The sequence below is a fragment of the Chelonia mydas genome, chromosome 22, assembly GCF_015237465.2.
Source record: "Chelonia mydas isolate rCheMyd1 chromosome 22, rCheMyd1.pri.v2, whole genome shotgun sequence".
Classification (NCBI taxonomy): Eukaryota; Metazoa; Chordata; order Testudines; family Cheloniidae; genus Chelonia; species Chelonia mydas.
Window position 1 is genome coordinate 4,065,975 of NC_051262.2, and position 20,124 is coordinate 4,086,098.

The 20,124-nt window shown below is 47.2% G+C and overlaps 1 protein-coding gene across 3 annotated transcripts in view; it reads right to left on the reverse strand.

Moving 5' to 3' along the window:
- The window catches only part of KIRREL3 (kirre like nephrin family adhesion molecule 3), a 727,383-nt gene that overhangs the window by 75,707 nt on the left and 631,552 nt on the right, over window positions 1-20,124 (reverse strand). For all 3 annotated transcript variants that reach the window (XM_037882238.2, XM_037882237.2, XM_037882239.2), the window contains exons 8-10: window positions 10,475-10,623; window positions 8,626-8,753; window positions 3,258-3,384 (exon numbers count right to left, since the gene is read on the reverse strand). In XM_037882238.2, coding sequence (XP_037738166.1) covers window positions 3,258-3,384; window positions 8,626-8,753; window positions 10,475-10,623 — 404 coding nt within the window. The remainder of the gene's footprint in view (window positions 1-3,257; window positions 3,385-8,625; window positions 8,754-10,474; window positions 10,624-20,124) is intronic.

The window sequence follows — 20,124 nt, forward strand, 5'->3', positions numbered from 1 at the left end:
CACTTGATCTGAATTCTGGGGGTGTATGTGATTGGTGGCAGGAGGCGAGCAGGTTCTTTGCTGTTTTTTAATTTGCTGCTTTGTGTCCTTCAAGCAATTTTAATTGTAATTAAAATCCAGTCGCCAAATGGAATGGAGCGTGCGAGAGCCTGTGGGCAGGGCGGAAGTCAAGGGAGTGGTTGGCTTTCCGCGGCCCTGCAGTCTTGCCCTGCAGTTTTCTTCTTAGCATTATCTGCATTGCAAATTAAACTCTGCTGCTGCGTGTGCTGCTTCCCCTCTAGCTCTCTTTTCTTCATGACAGTGAATTGGGCCTGAAGCCTGTTGTTTTGCCAGACAGGTGACAGACTATGCAAATTTCACACTCTCTTTACATAGTTCCCAGTTAACCCAGCACTGATCCTCCATGCAGCATAGTTCAGTGGACGGGGCATGAAGCTGGGAGTCAGGAGACCCAGCTTGTCATGGATTTGTGGGGTGACCTTGGCCAAGTCACGGCCTCTCCATGTGCCTCAGTTTCTCCATCTATGAAATGCTGCTGAGACTTACCTTTCCTTTGTAAAGCACTTTGAGACATATGAGTTACAAAGGGCTGTATAAGAGCTAGGAATTATTACGTTCTCTTCGGGACTGTCGTCAGTTACATCAAGGGCTAGATTCACAAGGGGGGTGTGGGTGCCTAACTACCACTTTAGGCACCACTGGCATTCACAAAACTCCTGCTCAGCTGACTCCTAACCCTGGAGGCACCCGTGGTGCTGCAGTTTCCAATGGTAAAGTCCCGGAGGTGCCTCGGTTTGAGCAGAGCCACCAAAGTCCTGGCACCGTCCAACAGCTCAGTCCCTATGGCACGCCTAAGCCCTGGAGGGATTTACAAAGTAGGCGTTCCCCTGTCTATTTCACTTTCGGGCCTGATTTGGTAGTTACCTGAGTCCCCCTTGCAACTCTAGCTATCCCCCAAGTACTTCAGGGTGAGGAAAAGTGAAGAAGAGCCAGAGAATGGTCTAGACAGGGATTCAGGTTCGATTCCCTGCTCTGCAGGCCATGACTCAGCCACTTTTTCCTATTTGACCATGGGCAAGCCATTTCGGCCCAGAAGCCTCACTGATTACTATGGCGCCTAAATACCTTTGAGGATCTGAGCCTCAGTGTTTATGTTTCCCACTTACAATACAGATTACAATAGAGATTGCACTGCCCTACCTCCCAGGATAACAGGTATCCTCACAATGAGGATAAATACATTAAAGATTGCGAGGTGCTCAGATATCTTGGTGATGGGGACCAGATAAGTAATGTAGATAGAAAAAAAATAATCTCCCACAGCTAACAGATACATAAACCTCTTTTAGCTAAAAGTATATTTTGCAATTCGGAAGAGACTTTTACCCAAGGATCTCCAGTTATTTTACAGAGGCTAAATTAATTCAGTCTCACCCCATTATCATCATCAGTATTATTGCCAATGGGATAGGTGCCTTTCACTCCCAGGCCACTGGCTGAAACCCATTCCTAGATGGTAGCGACAGAAAGCTGTTGCCATCTGATAGCAGTTTGGTGGCCTATGGGAAATGCATTTAAAGGATCCAGCTTAGATGCTAGTGTCCACACTGTAAGAACCATTGCTGGAAGGCTCCAAAAGGCCATGAAGTTTGAGTTCTTCCACTCCTCGAGTGAGGGCAGGTTGAGGTGCCTTGACAGTATAATGGGGTGGGGGAATCCTGTGTTCCTTCAGTTTGAAGGATAAATACAGACTGGGATTCTCAAAAAAGCCTAAGTGGGTTAGATGCCCAAATACCATTTGATTTCAGGTCTCCACATCTCAAGTCAGCACCTTTCACCAGCACTGAATGCCCAGGATAGCTGTTGTGCGTTTTGAAAGTTCAGTGATAGGCTAAGCATCATTGGCTGATCCCAACTTCTCTGGGCTGGAAACAGAACTAGGTTTTTTGTGTGATATTCTCTACCCTCCTGCACGGGTTTGTGCCATGAACACCCACCCCATAAACAACTAAATTAGCCGTTACCACTCTAGAATGAGATCTTGGAGTTACCATGGATAGTTCTCTGAAAACTTCAGCTCAATGCACAGCAGCGGTCAAAAAGGCTAGCAGAATGTTTAGGAACTATTACGAAAGGAATAGGAAATAAGACAGAAAATATCACAATGCCACTATATAAATCCATGGTGCACCCACACCTTGAATACTGTGTCCAGTTCCAGTCGCTCCATCTCAAAAAGGAGAGAGTGGAACTGGAGACCATTCAGAGAAGGGTAACAAAGCTGATGAAGAGTATGGAACGACTTCTGCGTGAGGAGAGACTGAAAAGATTAGGGCGATTCAGGCTAGAAAAGAGATGATGAAGGCGAAATATGAGAACGGTCTATAAAATCATGACTGGTGTGGAAACAGTGAATAGGGAAGTGTTATCTACCCTGCCCCACAAAACCAAACGCAGGGGTCACGTGATGAAATTAATAGGCAGCAAACAAGAGGAAGCATTTTTTTCACACAACACACAATTAACTGGTGGAACTCATTGCCATGGGATGGTGTGAGGGCCAAAGTAGAACTCGGTTCAAAAAAGAACTAGATACGTTCATAGAGGATAGGCCCATCAATGGCTAGTCGCCAAGATGGTCAGGGATACAACCCCTCGCTCAGGTGATCCTAAATCTCTGAATGCCAGAAGAGGAAGACGGGTGGATCACTCCAACTGGCCTGTTCTGTAAACTCCCCCTGAAGCTCTGGTACTGGCCACTAGTGGAGAAATAATACTGGGCTAGATGGAGCATTGGTCTGACCCAGTATGGCCGTTTTTTTGTGCTTAAACAGGCTGCATTTCCAAACTAGGTAGCATGAGGGGGTGAAGATTCACAGAAAAAAAGTGAATCATATTGTTTCAATCTTCAGGAAAAATATAGTTTGTCCTTGGGGCAAACTTCCAGCCTGGACGTTTATCTTACCTACACTGGGTCAGCCCATCCCTAGACAAGAACTCAACAATGTTTCCACAATGCCATGAATCGATTTGTCCCTCTGAGGTACAACCAACACAGCGTCCATAGGAAGTGGAGCAATTGTAATATGTCTGGTTAGGAACCTTGCAGGTGTATCTGAGGGTGGCATTTGCCCTCAGAGTGACTGTCCAAGTGGACAGACCAAACCTGCCCACCATGAGCTATTAATTTAACAGGGACAAAACAGCGAGGCTATCATCACTTTCCGACAGAATAATGATAAAGAGATGACAGGTACCATTGACAGTCAGAGACACCTCCCGTTCGCCGGCGCCCACCCGCGGAACCACTGCTCGGCAGACGTATTTCCCCGCATCCTCCTGGCGGACACCTTTTAATGTTAAAGTGTTCTCGTTGCTCAGGACCTGAAAGAGAGGAAACGCATGTTTTAAAGAAGGGCAATGCAAATTTGTCCAGAAACGTTAATGTGTTCTGAAAAACCAGAGAAACATTTACAGTTCAGTGCTCAGGGTTTCAGCCCCAATGCTACAGGTTTGCTATAAATGTAATCCTGTTCATTAGAGCTGAGTGGGAAATGGCTTTCCCATCCTATGTATATTTTTGAGAGTTCAAAATTTGTTCTTATCCCAAATCAGGACAAAAAGTTGAAGTCTCAAAACTTTTCATGAACCAAAGAACTAAATTTTTCTTCAGATCAAGTCAATCAAAATGTTTTGTTTAGATCATTTCAAAATATTTTCTTTCGATTAACACCTTCCCCCCCTCAACTTTTTTCAGTCTAATTAGCTTAAATTTTGAAATAAAAAGTCATTTTCAGACTTGAATTTTTTCTTTAGAAAATGTCAAAACAAAATGTTTTGACAATTTTGAAACTCTTTGTCCAAAAATGTTTTTGTCAGGAGATTCACTGAAATTGACCCTGTTTCACAAACAGTTTTGGTTTCAAAGTGCGAGCATTTTTCAATGAACAAATGTTTTGTTGAAACATTTGGGATCAGCACTAATGCTAATATAATGTAACTCTGTCCCACTCTCGTGACTGGGCCATATCCAGCATATATATATATACAGACTCTGTTACTGCCTCCCAGCAAAGAGACTAGTCATTGGTTCATTCAAAGAATAATTCTAAAAAGAATGTTATTTTTTAAAAGTTTTCAAGCCCAAAGGCTTGGGTCCTGCACAGAAAAGATAACTAGAACCAGTTGCCAGAAAAAGAGAAAAATAATACAATTTCTTAATGGTGTGGGAAATGTCTTCCCATTTTTCAAAATTAGATTTTTTTTTTGAAGTTTGAAATTTCAAAATTTGAAACTTTCCATTAGCTCTAGAGTTTGTGAAGACACGGGGGGGGGGGGGATGTTATGCACATATTCTGTTTAATCCGTTCCCCGTTTTATCCTAAAATTTAATCATTCAAAACGGTCACCGTTTCGAAATCTGAAACAGGTCCACTAATTTTCAGAATGACTAAATCTAGGAAAATTTGCCAATAATTAGTGTGAGACTCAGAAAGTCTTTGCAACCCACCCATATTATGTGATCCCTACAAAACACAAATTGACAAAGGAATCGGGTCTGCAATGTCGAATAGAAAGATGCCACACGTGAACTTTGGGGAGCATTAGAGCGGAGTGCATTCCTGAATGGCAGGCTCTTGGCTGTGAACAGCCAACCTCCCATCCCTTTGAGAGTAAAGTCAGCCCTGTTGCCTTGAAGCAGTTGGCCTTACAGGTATTTTGCCACAATACTATTCAAAGCTTGTTATAAATGTAACCCATGATAACAGTGTGTGGCTCCTTGTCCCCCTCTAGTAGCTGGGCCATGGATAGCAGACCACTAGTCTGCTACTGTCTCTCAACTCAGACACTAGTGTTTCAGCTCATGCTTTTAGATCTTGCACTCCTGTGTTCCACTCCACCAATGACCTGAGCGTGAGTGTCATCACATAAGGATGACTTCACGAGTCTAGCAGAGGCTTGTTGTTCATCCATTGCTATCCTAGTGTTTTGTCGTTGGCTGACCAACAAGCACAGGTGACAGCTGGCAGGTACAGCCTCAGTGAGCTCCAACAAACCAAGGGCCAGGCCTTCTAACAGTAGGCTCACCGACTGCAACATAGTGCCAACGAGAGCCACCAGACATAACAGATGGCTTAGCTGTGTCAAAGGCAAGGCAGCCGGAGGACTTCATGCAACCAGCGTGTGCTTGGCCTGTGGCAAGGCACGTGCACAAAGCATGCAGCGCCACACCTCTGTGCCTGCCCAGACTCGGAGCTGGGAGGAGCAGCACGTATGAGCACACTAGGCATTAGCTGTTCAGATAATCTGCACTCTCAGTACTCGACTAGAAACGTTTGCTGCTTGAGGTGGAAATGTTACTGCAAGAACTGCACTCTTGGGAAGTGGAGGTCCCACATGTGTGGAGAGGGGTCTAGTCCCCTGATGATGTGAGCGCAAACAAGTAGATGTAATTATGTTTTATATTCTCTGTACGATCTGTACAATGCAAAGTGAGGCCAGTGTGCCGAGGAGAGAGCAGACCCCAGCGTGCGTTGTGCATGCTTTGCCGGCCAAGCACGTGCCCCTTTCTGTCACATCATAGGGACACTTTAATACTCTGGAAGCTAGGAAGGAGAGAAATCAAATGAGTTCATTGATGCATTTGCCGAGATGCAGTCACAGAACTTTTCACCCAAGGATCTCAAAGCACTTTCCAAACACTGACTCAGCCTGATGGCATGCTATAGCGAGGGATTATTACCCCTATTTTACAAATCATGGAACTGGGACGCCGTGAGATAACGTCAATGGCAGAGCTTGGAAAAGAACGCAGGAGCCTTGATTCTCAGGCCCTGTTCTAATCACTAGCTTGCACTGTCTCCCTAACTGAGCAGGGCCACACTCTCAGATCTTGGGGGCAGAGTGGGGCTGCCAATGAGCCCCCTATTCCAAACCCCAGGGTCAGAGGAAGAGCAGAATCACGTGCTATCAGTTACGTGCAAGCTGTTGTTTTGAGATCCTCTTTCCTGGCAACTTAGGGTTTGCATCAGCCTGCTGTCTTTGACTCTTCCCCAGAAACATGCTGAAAGCTGGAACGTTCGACGCACTGCCCTACTGCCCCATCGGTGCAATTAGCAGGTTTATTAAAACTGGAAAAGTGCTGAAGCAAAGCGGGCTGATGCGGGCAGTCAGCAAAATCCCAGCACTTGCAGCATTTAGAAATGTGATGAGTCTAAACCAAATAGTGGCTTTTGGAGTCAAGTATTTCTAATTACCTGTGGAAGCAGCTCATGCCAATGGCTCATTTCCCAAATATACAACCGAATCTGTCAGGGTGGGCAGGTTGCCAAAGGGGATTGGAGACAATTTTCCTCAGTAGCTGGGCAGGACCTCCCCAGATGGGCCAGAGAGATGCAGTGCCTGTTCTGCTCTCCCTGCCGACAGTCAGCTCTTTTAGTTGCCAACTGTGTCCACATATCTATTCAGGGGACACCATCATAGGGCCTAATCACATCAGCCACACTATCAGGGGCTCGTTCACCTGCACATCCACCAATGTGATATATGCCATCCTGTGCCAGCAATGCCCCTCTACATTGGCCAAACTGGACAGTCTCTATGTAAAAGAATGAATGGACGCAAATCAGACATCAAGAATTATAACATTCAAAAACCAGTCCGAGAACACTTCAATGTCTCTGGTCACTCCATTACAGACCTAAAAGTGGCAATTCTTCAACAAAAAAACTTGTGGACTCTGCACCTGGGAAAGGTGTCATGGTCCAGCAGAGACCCGAGTTACTGCAAAGGGACATCCCAATCCATCTGCCCAAGTCCTAAAATGGCACTAGCTACTCCCCCACAAGGAGGAGGATTCATAGACTTATAGAAGGGTGGGGACAGGAGAATGGAGGGCAGAGGGGAAATGGGGATTTCCCTGGAGGGACTGAGCAGAGGAATCCTCAGGACCACTTGGAGGATGGTGAGGGAGAACCCATGCTTCACAGGTTGCACCATGCTTTGCCTATGTTTTGCAGTGCATGCATCCCACTCTTCACACTGCTCCAGAGGAACTCGTTGGAAAGCAGCCAGAGGTGACTCTCAGCATGATGAGATGTCAGTGGCCAAGGGAGCATTGAAGCAGGGCCAGGAGGAGCAGAAGAGCACTGGAGACAGCTGGGAATTTAGCCAGGTGGGCTAGAGGAATACGTATGTACCCCACATACGCACTCTCACATGGAAAGGGCTGGGAGAGCAGCCAGAAGGTTTGGTGAAGCACAAGAGCAGGATCAGGAGGTCCAATATCGAGTCAAGTTCAGGGTCTTGGTCCTTGTCTTCAAGGTGCTCAATGGCCTGGGTCCAGTGTGTATTTCAGATTGTCTATAGCTCCAGCATGAAGTCTGCGGTCAACAATTCTAATCACATGTCACAGTGGAACTTTTTACAATAAAGGTAAAACTTGTCTGTGCAGGAGACAGAGCTTTTTGAGGGGTGGTCTGAGACTGGCATGATGTCCCATAGGAACTAAGGACCATCACAAACCTCATTACCCTTCATTGCAAGGGCAAGGTGCACTTCTCTGACCTGCCTTATTCTCACAGGTCCAGAGAGCAGCATGGACATTTATTCAAACAAATACGTAAATAAACCCCTACCAAAATAACAAACCCCATGGCACACACAATCCTCTCCTTGGGGAGGTGATGAGAGAAAGAATGAACCGTATGGTGACAAATGTTAATGCACAGCCAGAGCTCAGATACTCTGGTGATGAGGGCGGTATAAGAACCTATATAGAATAGGATAGCCCCCAATTCACCACCATTTATTATTGTATTATTCAACTAGAACAGTCACTGCTGTAGGGACAGTTGCATCATGGGCATGTTCCTAGAGGGCTGCTTATATCAGTACAGATACAAATGAATCTACACAGGTGTTTTGTCGGTAAAACTACACTGGCAGAGGGCTTGTGCCATTTGGGGAACTGGTGAACTTCGCTGGCAAAAGTTGAGGGTTTTCTTGGATGGACTCAAAATTGAGTATGGATGGCACTGGTATATACTTCAGATGTCCTAAGTTTGTGGATCTCTGCTCCACAGCTGAGATGGATGTTTGCCTACGACACCTGCTTCACGAAGGGATAATTCCTTACGGAGCCACAGACGGCAGGGTCTCCTGGACTCTTCAGGGGACCAGGGTGGTTATACAGGAGCCAGAGGACACAGGTTTGACCCTGTGAACCCTGCACTCTCATTGAGATCAATGGAAACAACATGCAGGACTGGGCCATAACTAAGCTATTCTAGGTGCTGAGTTCCCATAACTCTGCCTGATTTTGGTGCTGCTCACCATGGAATTGTGGTTTATCATTTGTTTTACAGTAAGCACCAATCTCCACTGGAGCCTCTGCACTTGGCCAGAGACAGTCCATCCCCCAAAGAGGTTATGATGGAAATAGACTCTCAGAAGGCATGTGATTTGCCCAAGGTCACACACTAGCTCAGTGGCAGAGACTGGCACAGAATCCAATTCTCCCGAATCCCAGTCCAACGACATGTCCATTCGCCTAGCATGGCCCTCCAGGGCTCACCCCTGATTCAGAACATAGTGCAGCAAGACCTGGGTGACTGAGATTCTTACCACGCCCGAGCCCCGCTTCATCCAGACGATGGTCAGTGATGGGTTCCCAGTCCAAGCACAGCTGAACACTGCATCTGACCCCAGGTCGACAAGGAGGGACTGCGGTTCTGTTGCCATCCTGGGACCAACTGTGCATAGGAGACAAGCAGAGAAGGTGACTGTGTGGAGAAACAGAGTCAGATCCACTGACCAGCACTATCCCCAGCCTGATGAATGACAGGCCAAAGGTTCAACCAATCAGAAGCTCCTGGGCCAAAGGGGCTATCAGGATGATGCAGACCCCTGAGCTTCCACCATCTCCCCCCTCCTTGAAGCATGCTCTGTTTTCACAGACTCATAGGAATGTAGGGCTGTAAAGAATCTCAAGAGGTCCCCAGGTCCAGCCCCCTGTGCAGAAACAGGACCAAGTAAACCTAGACTGCCCTGTGCAACCTGTTCTTAAACACCCCCAATGATGGGGATTCCACAACCTTCCTTGGAAGCCTGTTCCAAAGCTTAACTACAGTTATAATTAGAAAGTTTTCTAACCTAAAGTTGTTTCTAACCTAAATCTCCCTTGCTGCACATTACGCCCCTTACTTCTTTTCCTACCTTCAGCGGACCCGAAGAACAATTGATCCCCGTCCTCTTTATAGCAGCCCTTCCCAGACTTGAAGACTTATCAAGTCCCGCCCTCAGTCATCTTTTCTTCTGACGAAACGTGCCCCGTTTTTTAACCTTTCCTCCTAGGTCAGGTTTTCAAAACCTTTGATCAGTTTTCTCGCTCTCCTCTGGACTCTCTCCAGTTTATCCACATCTTACTGAAAAGCGTGGGGCCCAGAGCGGGACCCAATACTCCAGCTGAGGCCTCGCCAGTGCCAAGCAGAGGACGACAATTACCTCCTGTGTCTTACATACGACACTCCTGCTAATACACCCTATCAGCCTTTTTTGCCTTTTGTATCACAGCTTCCCTGCTGTTCACTAGGCCAATAACCCTGTCAAAGAATGAAGTTAGGTTAGTTTGGCAGGATTTGATCTTGACAAATCCATGCTGGCTATTCCTTATAAACCCCTCAAGGTGATTCCAAATGGATGGTTAATAGTGTTTCTTAGGCTACATCTACACGAGAGACCTTAAGCGGCATAGCTTTACTGATGCAGCTGCGCTGCTGCCAGATCTCTCGTGTAGCTGCTCCGTGCCAGCGGGAGAAAGCTCTCCCGTCAACATGATTAAACCATCCCCACAGAGACGCTCTCCCACTGACATAGCACTGTGCACACTACCGCGTATGCCAGCGAAACCTATGTTGCTCAGGGGTGTGTTTTGCTCAGGGGTGTGTTTTTTTCACACCCCCTGAGCAACATAAGTTTTGTCAACATGAGTGGTAGTGCAGGCATGGCCTAAGTAGATTTCCAGGTATCAAAGTTAAGCTGATTGGGCTATAATTCTCTGAGCATGATCAATAAATACATCTCTCTAACAAGCCAGGAGAGCCAGGACTAGAAACCTGATTCTACAGCCCCAGGAAAGAGGCCTCTGCCTGTACCCCATGGAACAGAACCCACTGGGTCCATTAATTTAGAGGTAAGAAAATAATCTGCACGGTCAACAATTCAGTGCAGTGTTAACAAAACCCTTAATAGCTAAATCACCAGGAAGCCCCGTTTTCTCTGACTCCAGGCTGCGATTGCCAAGGCCGTCTAGCAGATTGGGATTTCCAATTCCCATTATTTTTAGGCAACTCTGAAAGTCCCAGAACTGGTTGCAAAATTAACCAATGTGGAGGTGCGCTTTGGAGCTGATTTTAAGCTGTTCCTTTGGGGCTGGTCTGTGTTCCTGAGGATGCAGAAGCAGAGAAGAACTTACAGTAGACATCCACCGTCCTGCTGATGTTGGTACTGCCCAAAGCATTGGTCACCTCACAGGATACTGGCTCAAAGAAGAAGGTGTGGTCCACAATGGTCTCATAGGAGTCGCCCGATGCTTCCTTTATAACTTGACCTTTTTTTGCCCATCTGTAGAATAAAAAAATAGCAAGGTTGTCTTATTCTGGCAGATCTCATAGAGAGACAAGGTGGGTGAGGTGAGATCTTTTATTGGACCAACTTCTGTTGGGGAGAGAGAGAGACAAGCGTTGGAACTGCACAGAACTCATCTTCAGCTCTCCTGAGTTCTGTGTAGCTAGTAAGCTTGTCTCTTTCACCAACAGAAGCTGGTCCAATAAAAGATTTTACCTCACCCACCTTGTCTCTCATACTAGAGACCAACATGGCTACAACAACACTGCAAACACTCATAGAGAAAGTATCAATTCTCTACCCCCAGTCATGGCTTCTGATAAATAAGAAGAGCTGACCTTTATAGGACATTTTTCATGTCACAAGATCCCAAAAGCCGGTACAACAGCATGCTTCTCTCAGCACTTAAATGCAACTGTCCCAAAGACTACAGCAGCTGTTGCATTATGTAACAATTTAGGACAGGAAGGTGTGAAGAATTTGGTATCCAGTTTAAATGGCCGGAGGAATTTTAGGTAGCAGAATAGGCCATGCTTTCTGTGGTGAAAACCAGAGGAACGACACCAGGGATGGAACTGGGATTCTAATTTTCTGAGTCAGGATATCAGGGTTAACACACATAAAGGTCCACAGAATCTTGAACGCTCACAAGTGGTCAGGACATTGGTTGTATTTAGACTTGAAGGATTCAATCTTTTATCAGTAAATGTTGGTGAACATATCGTTCACCGCACGCACACAGACCGACGGAGAAATATTTCCATCGATCATACTCGAAATGTACAGACAGGCAAAGAAAGAAACATGCTGCATGAGAACCTATTTGAGCTGGATTTAAGGATATTTACTTTGCATATTTTCATGTGACGTTGCCAGTTGTGTTTTAATGGTCATAGAGCTTTAACTTTTTGAATCTCAATATCTACTGTCGTTAAATAATTAGCCTGACCCCTCTATCGTCTGACTTCTCACAATTCTCCTCAGCTACGAACATTTAAAATGGACAGAAATGAAGAAAGATGCTCAATGTTAAACACTGACATTATCCATCAAAATGATAAACAATGAAAATGGAATTCTGCCAAGCCTGTTGTATTTTACATCTGGGAGGGGGCACCCCAGAGACCCCATTGTCCCCTAGCACCAGGCTGGGGTATTGAATCTGGACTGACAGAGAGGGGTAAGAGATCCCAACCTCCTGCTCCCTGCTGAGACACCAACTCACATCCTGGGATTTCCTTGGAAGTGTCTCATGGAGTTACTGCTCTGGATAAACCCGTATAGCACGTGAAAGCCAATAGCAATGACAGACACAATCTGCATCTGACTATCCAAAGGGCTGCTCATTCAGGGCCTAGGCCAAAACCCACTGAAGTGAGTGGAAAGACTCCGACTGACTGCAACGGCCTTGGGATCGCTCTGCTATTGACAAAGCCAGGCTGGATTTGGGTGCCATACAGATAATACAGGTGGGGCCCAAAAGGACACGCACTAGGCCTTATCGTTTAACCGCCTGGCTACGGTTAAGCCTTCGCGCTCCAGCCACGCCGCTGAGTACCACAGCCCCTACGTTTCCGCTAATGACAACGGGCTGCCAACAGGTGCAATGGAAAACCCGGCAGCAACGGATACGATTGATGGAGAATCCCTCCTCCCAAGCACAGAACAGTCCGAGTCCAACAAAGGTGTTCAGGAGTTCGCATCCTCAGCTGAGTCTGTGTCTGGGACCAGGGCTGCAGGCTGCGGCAGGGGACAACAGCCCTGGCCGCTGCCTGTTCTCAAAGCAATTCCAGCAGGCAGGAGTGGCCAGCCCACACCTCCCTCCCCTCTCTGGGTTCACGGGGCTCCCCTGCATTTTCAGCTATGGAGCTGAGGGCCTGTCTGCAGTAGGGATTTTTGCACCAACATGGTTACAACCCCCCTCACCCCCCCAACATAAATATGCTGCATTGGTGCAAAGCAGGACTTGCACTACTGTGATTTTCCCTGAAAATCAGCGCTGTGCACCGAGTCCTAAGGTGGACATGTCTAAGCAGGATGTAGACTGGTGTGTCGGGAGAAAAATCCAGATCAGTGGCTAGTAACTGAAGACCTTAGCTGTTGGTTGCTTGCTGCTTGGGTCTCACTATTGCAATACAGAATGCCCTTTTGCAGAAGAACATCCTGTGTTTGGACATGATCATACTCAGCATGTAAGGCACCCTAAGGGCTGAGTAGTGCAGATGTTAAAACATCAGCCTTGCTTTGGGGACCTGGGCTGAAGCCCTGATGAGGTCATGACTGAGATCATGAATTTGAGGATTTCATCCTAGTCCTTAACAAGACATTTTTCTGTATCACAAAACTGCAACACAAGTGATCACCTCTGTTTAAAGGGACTGACTATAACAAGGAGGCTGCAGATCAGGCCTGAGGGGGTGCAGGACAGGAATAGCAAGGGAGATCCAGGCCAGGATTGAGGTATCTTGGCAGATCCAGGGGACAGGGAGGAAACTTGTTCAGAGCTGCACCTGCTTCCAGGAAGAGCCTTTAGTCTCTAGCTTTCATCAGCACCACACTGACCCTTCATTCCTTGCCAAAAGGAATGCATCCCGGTCCATCGTCTGCTGTCCCATACTCACTGTGCAGCTCACTCATTACTGCCTGACACAGGCGCTGATTTAAACCATTCACGAGTTGCTCTGCATCCCAGCAAACATCTCAGCGCTCCTTTATTGGGGCAGACTCCTCCGGGGAAGGTTTGTAGTGAGAAACACCTTTCACTTGGATGCAAACAGCTTCAAATTTGCAAACACTGAAGAGTCAGCGGTGGAGGAAGCTGCAAACCAATCTCTGGGGGATTGGACCATCTGTACCACGGGCTCCTGCAAAGTCAGCCTGTAAGGTTCATGCCTCTGTTAACTGAATCCAGGCTGCGTTAGCTGAACCTTTCTGTCTCCAAAGTTAATTTAAGATAGCAAAGGTTTTCAAGGCACCCAGCACTATGGCATAGAAGCACCTATTAGATTTGTTAGAAAAGTGGGTGTGTGTGCAGCAGGATGTGTGCTTTTGGCATACGGTAATGCACAAACCATCAGAACCACAGGTGTACTGAGTTTGGTGGTCTCAGTTTTGTAATCCCTAATAAATATTTGCCCACAGGGCATTACCGCAGCAGAGTTGGCAGTCTGCAGGCATGAGATGCACCAGCATTTTGCAGAGTAGGACTGGGGGGCACTGGAAGAGATTTGTGCCAGAGCTGGAGCAGCAGAGGCTGGTATGCAAGTCAGGAACACGGTGCATTGGCAGAGCTGGACTGGAATAGGGAGGGACGTGGCACATCAGGAACACGGTGCATTAGCAGAGCTCGGGGAGTCGGGGGGATGTTTGTGCAATGCCTGCCAATCAATGCAATCAGTCTTTCACTATCAAAAACACTAACCCCCCAGCTCGCCCCTCCCTTTTTTTGATTAAAGGGAACTTTATCCCTTTAAGGCAGCTGAAATAACATTACACTGAAAAGCCAAGCTGGCATTTGCTACACTGAAACGTGCAAATTGTCTTTGCGGACAAGCTGTCAACTCAGCACTTGAATTAAGCTGCTGTTTGCCAAACAATGAGCAACTGTGACCTAACAGGGCACCATCTGGCAACCTGCCACTCTGGGGCTGTTGGGAGAATGAGTGGAGGAAGGGGGCGGGGGAGCCTATCAGGGTGTCTGAAACTCCAGCTGCTCTTCAGTGGCAGGGAAAGTAGTAAACACCTCAAAACAAAAAGTTAAATCAAAGGCAGTGACAATCCTCTGATGAGTCTCAATTCTCATTATCTCTGGGGGACCCACATCTCATCCACTCAGACAGGGGAGGGAGGATCAGGTCCTGCTGCCCCCTGGATGAAGTAAAGATGCCTTCTCCCTGTGTCCCAACCCAGGTGCCGGTAAATAGCAGTACCATGACCAGCCCCACCCTCCTCGAACAGCTGAGTGTGCGATCACCTGAAGTTCTGCAACAGCTTCTGCACTAGGAGCCCGTGCTTGGGGCAGGGCAGTTGATCTTCCCTCCCAAGTCCTCTCCCCTTCCACCTTTCTGCTGTCCCCCCGCCACTCCATTCGAGTCCTTCTCTTGGGGGTTGTTGTCTTTGCCTCCTCTCTTTCTTTCTGTCCTCCCAGCCAGGCTGGCCAAAGCTTGTCCCTTCTTCCTCACTGGCATTTCTAGCATCTGCAGCTCCCTGTCCCCACAGCTCAGACCCAGACAGCGACATTGTAACAACAGCAACAATGGATCATACAGCAAGTCGAGGGCAGGCGTAGAACCGGACTCTGGTCTGAGCACCAGGAGCATCCCCGATGTTCCAGACCACATCGCTGTCATGGCCAGGCAGCTCAGACAGACAGCCGCGCCCTCCCACCACGGTGCTCTCTGGGAGCTGCAGTGGAGTGCCTGCAGCTCCAGTGGAAGTCAGTGGGAGCCGCAGGGTCTCAGCACCTTGGACAGCCCGGCCTGAGGGAGAATGAAACGAGACCCTGAGTGTTACAGCCCTGGACGAGCTCCCCTCCAGGACGCTCACCAGGCTGCTGAACTGGACTCAAGTGTTGGGTCCCAAGTGGTCTTGGCTTGCGGGGGCTGGGCACGGTTTAGGCCCTGTCTGTGGGCCTCCAGGTGCAGACCCTTTGTCTGACACCCCTCCTGGCAGTGGAGACCCCCTAGTGCTGACTCCCCAGCTGCTCTGGCATGCTCCAGAGTTCCAATGAAGTTGGGGACCCTCTGGTTTGCTGTTTCCCTCTTTGGGGGCTTTGTGACAGTGTAAGAGAGTAACACACACTCTGCGAAGGAATTTCGAAACACACACACTTTACACACAGAGAAAGCACAAGAGAGATTCAGCTCTCTGGAAAAATAAACACCTGCATGTGAGACTCTGCCTCAGTTTCCTCCCTCCTCCTGAAAGCCCTGTGGAGCTTAGTGTCTTCCAGAGTCCTGGCCTTTTGTGCATACCCCTCTCCTCTTTCCCAGTCTTGTTTTCTGGTTCTGCTCAAGCACAAACAGATGCCCTCTTGCTTATAAGCAGAGCTTTGGTCATGAGTCCCAGTGGCAGACCTCACCCCCCAGCCATGCTGCAGTCATTTGCACAACCTGCTTAGTTTTTGGGGAAGGGGTGGAGCCAAAAAGAGACATTACCAGTTAATATCCTTCCAGGGAGTCCCCATTGTCCTGAAGAGGCAAGATTCTTCAGTTGTTAATGTCTGTCCCATCTAGGGCCACACATCCTGGGGCCTGACCCTGTCCCCTTAACACAAGATGTATGATGCAAGGAGGCAGTGGAAGACAACCACAAGAGCATGAATGTACAGAATTCATACAATCCAGGTAGAATTCACAAGTTCATATGGACGGATCCCGGAGCGTCACATTGGGATTGGGTGTATCTTGCACTGGCAGCCCACTCAGCAGAGAGGGGGTCACGTGGCCTTCACTCCTGTGGGGGCTTTTACTGGGTGGGGACGGGAGATGTTTTGGCAGAATTGCTGTAGGAGTGTCCACAGACCACCTGTGCATGGTTAAGTGAACCTCACTGAACCAGGATGGATGACTTAGGAGGTTTCACACACCATCTGATGACACAAGCATTTTGAAAGAATTATTAGCAGTACAAATGTGAGCCTATTTGTATGCACTTACTTGCTCTCCTACCTCATTTATCTTCGTGCCTCTAACAGATGCTGACTGGCCACTTGAGTTTCTCTGCCCTGCTGGGTTAGGGGTTTTTCAAATCAACTTCCCCCCTCCCTCCTTCACTAATTAATCAAGTGACTTTGCTTTTATTTCTGCGGCTGTGTTTAGGGTGCTAATGAGCAAAGCCCCTCATCTCTTTAGGATGAAATCAGCTCCTCGCTAGATAAGGAGGAAGAATACCAGCCCTTCACCCTACCAGAGACTCACCATCTTCCTCAACATCTCAACATGCTGGAGAATCATTAATTAATTAACACAAGTCACTATTATCTTCAATGCTCTACCGCGGGGGAAACTGCAGCTGGAGAAGACAAGTGGCTTACCAAAGGTCATACAGCAAGTCACTGCCAGCACGGGGAATAGAGCCCACAAGGCCTGACTCTCATTCCCCTGTGCTAACCATTATACTACACCCCCACTTGATACCAGCTATGGGTTCAGAGGAGTCACAGATCAGGCCTCCCTGCCTCCCACCTTTCCAGTTGTTGCCCACCTCTCTCTTTTCAAAGCTCCTGGAGCACCCCATCCATTCTTGTTGCCTTGACTCCCTTTCCCCTCTCCTGGATTCTCTGCAACCACAGCTTCTGCTTTGTCCACTCCACTGAGCCTGCCCTTACCAAGGTCACTAAAGTCATCCCCAAGGGTCTCTTTTCCCTTCTCATCCTCCTTGGCCTCTACAACATGTTCAGAACAGCCAGTTACTCCATCCTTCCTGAGTCTCTCCCCCTGGGTGTCTACATCTCTATGCTGGACTGCCTCTCCAGCTGCTCCTCAGGGGTTGCTGTTCCATGTCCCATTGGACACAGCTCAAGGTCCACCTAACAGCTCAGGGTCCCAGAAAGAGATGCCACACGTCCCAAACTGGTTTTCCTCTTAGCCAAAGTTCCTCCACCCCCCACTGATCTGTGTGTGGGGACCCTTACCCATGCAGAGCCTCAGGGAGGTCAGAGTGGCTGAGGAATCGAATCTTTCTATCGGTTTTATACTGCTGCCCACCACTGTAGTGTCTGAGCACCTTTCACGTAAAATCAATAGCAACAGTCCCTAGTGGGCTGCCTATCTGGATTGGCTTGCGGGACTGAGGCGTTAGTCACCACCCATACCCCAGCTCTCACTGACTCACATTCTTTTCCTTCCCCCAAAAGACGTACAACCCTAAGGCTATTGTCTCTTTAAGTGCCCTCTTCCTTGGCATAAATGTTCTTGGACTCCTCTGAGGCTGGCCTTTATCGGCATGTCCTCCCCAACTCTGTTACACCAGATCTGTGCATACATTTCACGTTGCTTACTCATTTTCTGGTGTGGTCCTGAAGCTACACGAGAGCTTATTCTGAGAGAGCATTTCTGACCCAGACAAACAGGAGACACTGGAATTCTCACAAGCATGGTGGTTCTTGAGGCCAAGCAAGTCCAGACAAATTCAGATAAGAATCTGATCTATAGGACACTTGCCTGAACAAAAGTGAAGTTTTTCCAACTCTGATCTGCTCCCACATTCATTTTGGGCTCCTCATATCACCAATACTGCTCTATTCCTTGTAACTCTTCTGCAAGCTTAGCAGTGTCCCTTGCAGAGCTGTCAGAATAACTCTTCAGTTGTCTGCTGGATGCTATCTCTTTCTTGCTATAATTACTGGTTCATCATTGTCCATAAAGGAGAACATCTGCTGGCACTCCCACTGCAGCTGTCTCCTGAGGGCTTTTCTTCCTCCAGCAACTGCTCCAGGAGAGGCTGGTATATATTTGTGATGTCCTCTGATTGTAATTCACCAAGGCTTTGTGTAGCTCTCTGTGTTCAGTTGACGTAAGTCCTCATTTCCCCCGCATTTATCCTGTTGTTCAAAAACCCCAAATCCTCACCACAGCAGAAATCACCCACATCCACACACACACAATACCAGTGTTGGCAAACTGGAAATATTTTGTAGTTTTGCCTTAAACATTTCTGTTCTATTCAGGTACCTTTAGTGCCCTCATCACAACACCATCTCACAACCATTAATGGATTTTTAACCAGATGAAATTCAATGCTGATAAATGCAAAGTAATGCCCATTGGAAAACATCCCAACTATACATATAAAATGATTGGGTCAAAATTAGCTGTTACCACTCAAGAAATAGATCTTGAATAGATCATTCAATAGATCATTAGATCAACAGATCAAAATAGATCATTGTGGATAGTTCTCTGAAAACATCCACTCAATGTGCGGTGGCAGCCAAAAAAGCAAACAGCATGTTGGGAATCATTAGGAAAGGGATAGATAATAAGACAGAAAATATCATGTTGCCTCTAAATAAATCCATGGTATGCCCACATCTTGAATACTGCGTACAGATGTGGTCGCCCCATCTAAAAAAAAAAAAAGAAAAAGATATATTGGAATTAGAAAAAGTAGAGAAAAGAGCAAAAAATGATTAAGGGTATGGAACGGCTTCCATATGAGGAGAGATGAATAAGACTGGGACTTTTCAGTTTAGAAAAGAGACAACCAAAGGGGGATATGATAAAGGTCTATAAAATTATGACTGGTGTGGAGAATGTAAATAAAGAAGTGTTATTTACTCCTTCTCATAACACAAGAACTAGGGGTCACCAAATGAAATGAATAGGCAGCAGGTTTAAAACAAACAAAAGGAAGTATTTCTTCACACAACGTACAGTCAACCTGTGGAACTCTTTGCCAGAGGATGTTGTGAAGGCCAAGACTATAACTGGGTTCAAAAAAGAACTAGAGAAGTTCCTTGAGAATAGGTCCATCAATGGTTATTAGCGCGGATGGGAAGGGATGCAAAACCATGGTCTGAAGTATCCCCTAGTCTTTGTTTGCCAGAAGCTGGGAATGGGCAACAGGAGATTGATCACTCAATTACCCGTTCTGTTCATTCTCTCTGAAGCATCTGGTGTTGGCCACTGTCAGAAGACAGGATACCGGGCTCGATGGACCATTGGTCTGACCCAGTATGGCTGTTCTTATGTTCTGTGACCTCTGTGAGGGAGTGAAATATTATCTTGATTTAATAGGTGCAGACTGAGGCCTCACTTCCATACTTGCCAATGAACAGCAACAGAAACACAGGACGAGAGGCATATCTAATAGAAACTGCAGAGATTGGCAGAAAATGATAGTTCAAGATGGAATTTGTCCAGGACATCAGAGTTCATACCCCATCTCCTGGGAAAAATAAAATGGGTCTCTAGTGCACACGAGTAGTCTTGATCTTGGTTTGATGAGCAGGAAAAACCACAAGAGATGGCCCCTCCAATAACCCATGCTGTCCTGCTAGGGCCCCCAAACACCCACTACTGAATCACCAGTCTGTTACTTTATACTGGCTTCCCCCATCCAGCTACTGGAGCCTGTCTGTCCCTGCTAAGCCTGGCTGTCTAGCTGGCTCACAGCGCAAGGGGGTTCAGCAGGAGGCTATGTACACGGTTATTTTACATTTTTGTGAATAATGGCTTATTTATATCCAGTTATATCTACAAGACAGAGTCAAAACCCCAATCCTGAGAACGCAAGAGACACAAAGACTGTGAGCAATCTATTTCCATTATGCAAAGCAAGAAGCTGGGGTGTGATATGATGCAGGTCCTCTCTGTTGAGTGATCTCCCAGGGGTCGTATGGCTGACCGTCTGGACTAGACTCTGGATAGTGCTACAGCAGGGCAGAAATTGTTACAAAAACATGTCCACCGTTCCATTCAAGATGGGAAACTTCAGCAGGGTATTCAAGAAGCCCTATCTCCTAGCCCCATCTTGTGGTGGGGTTTCATGTGGGTG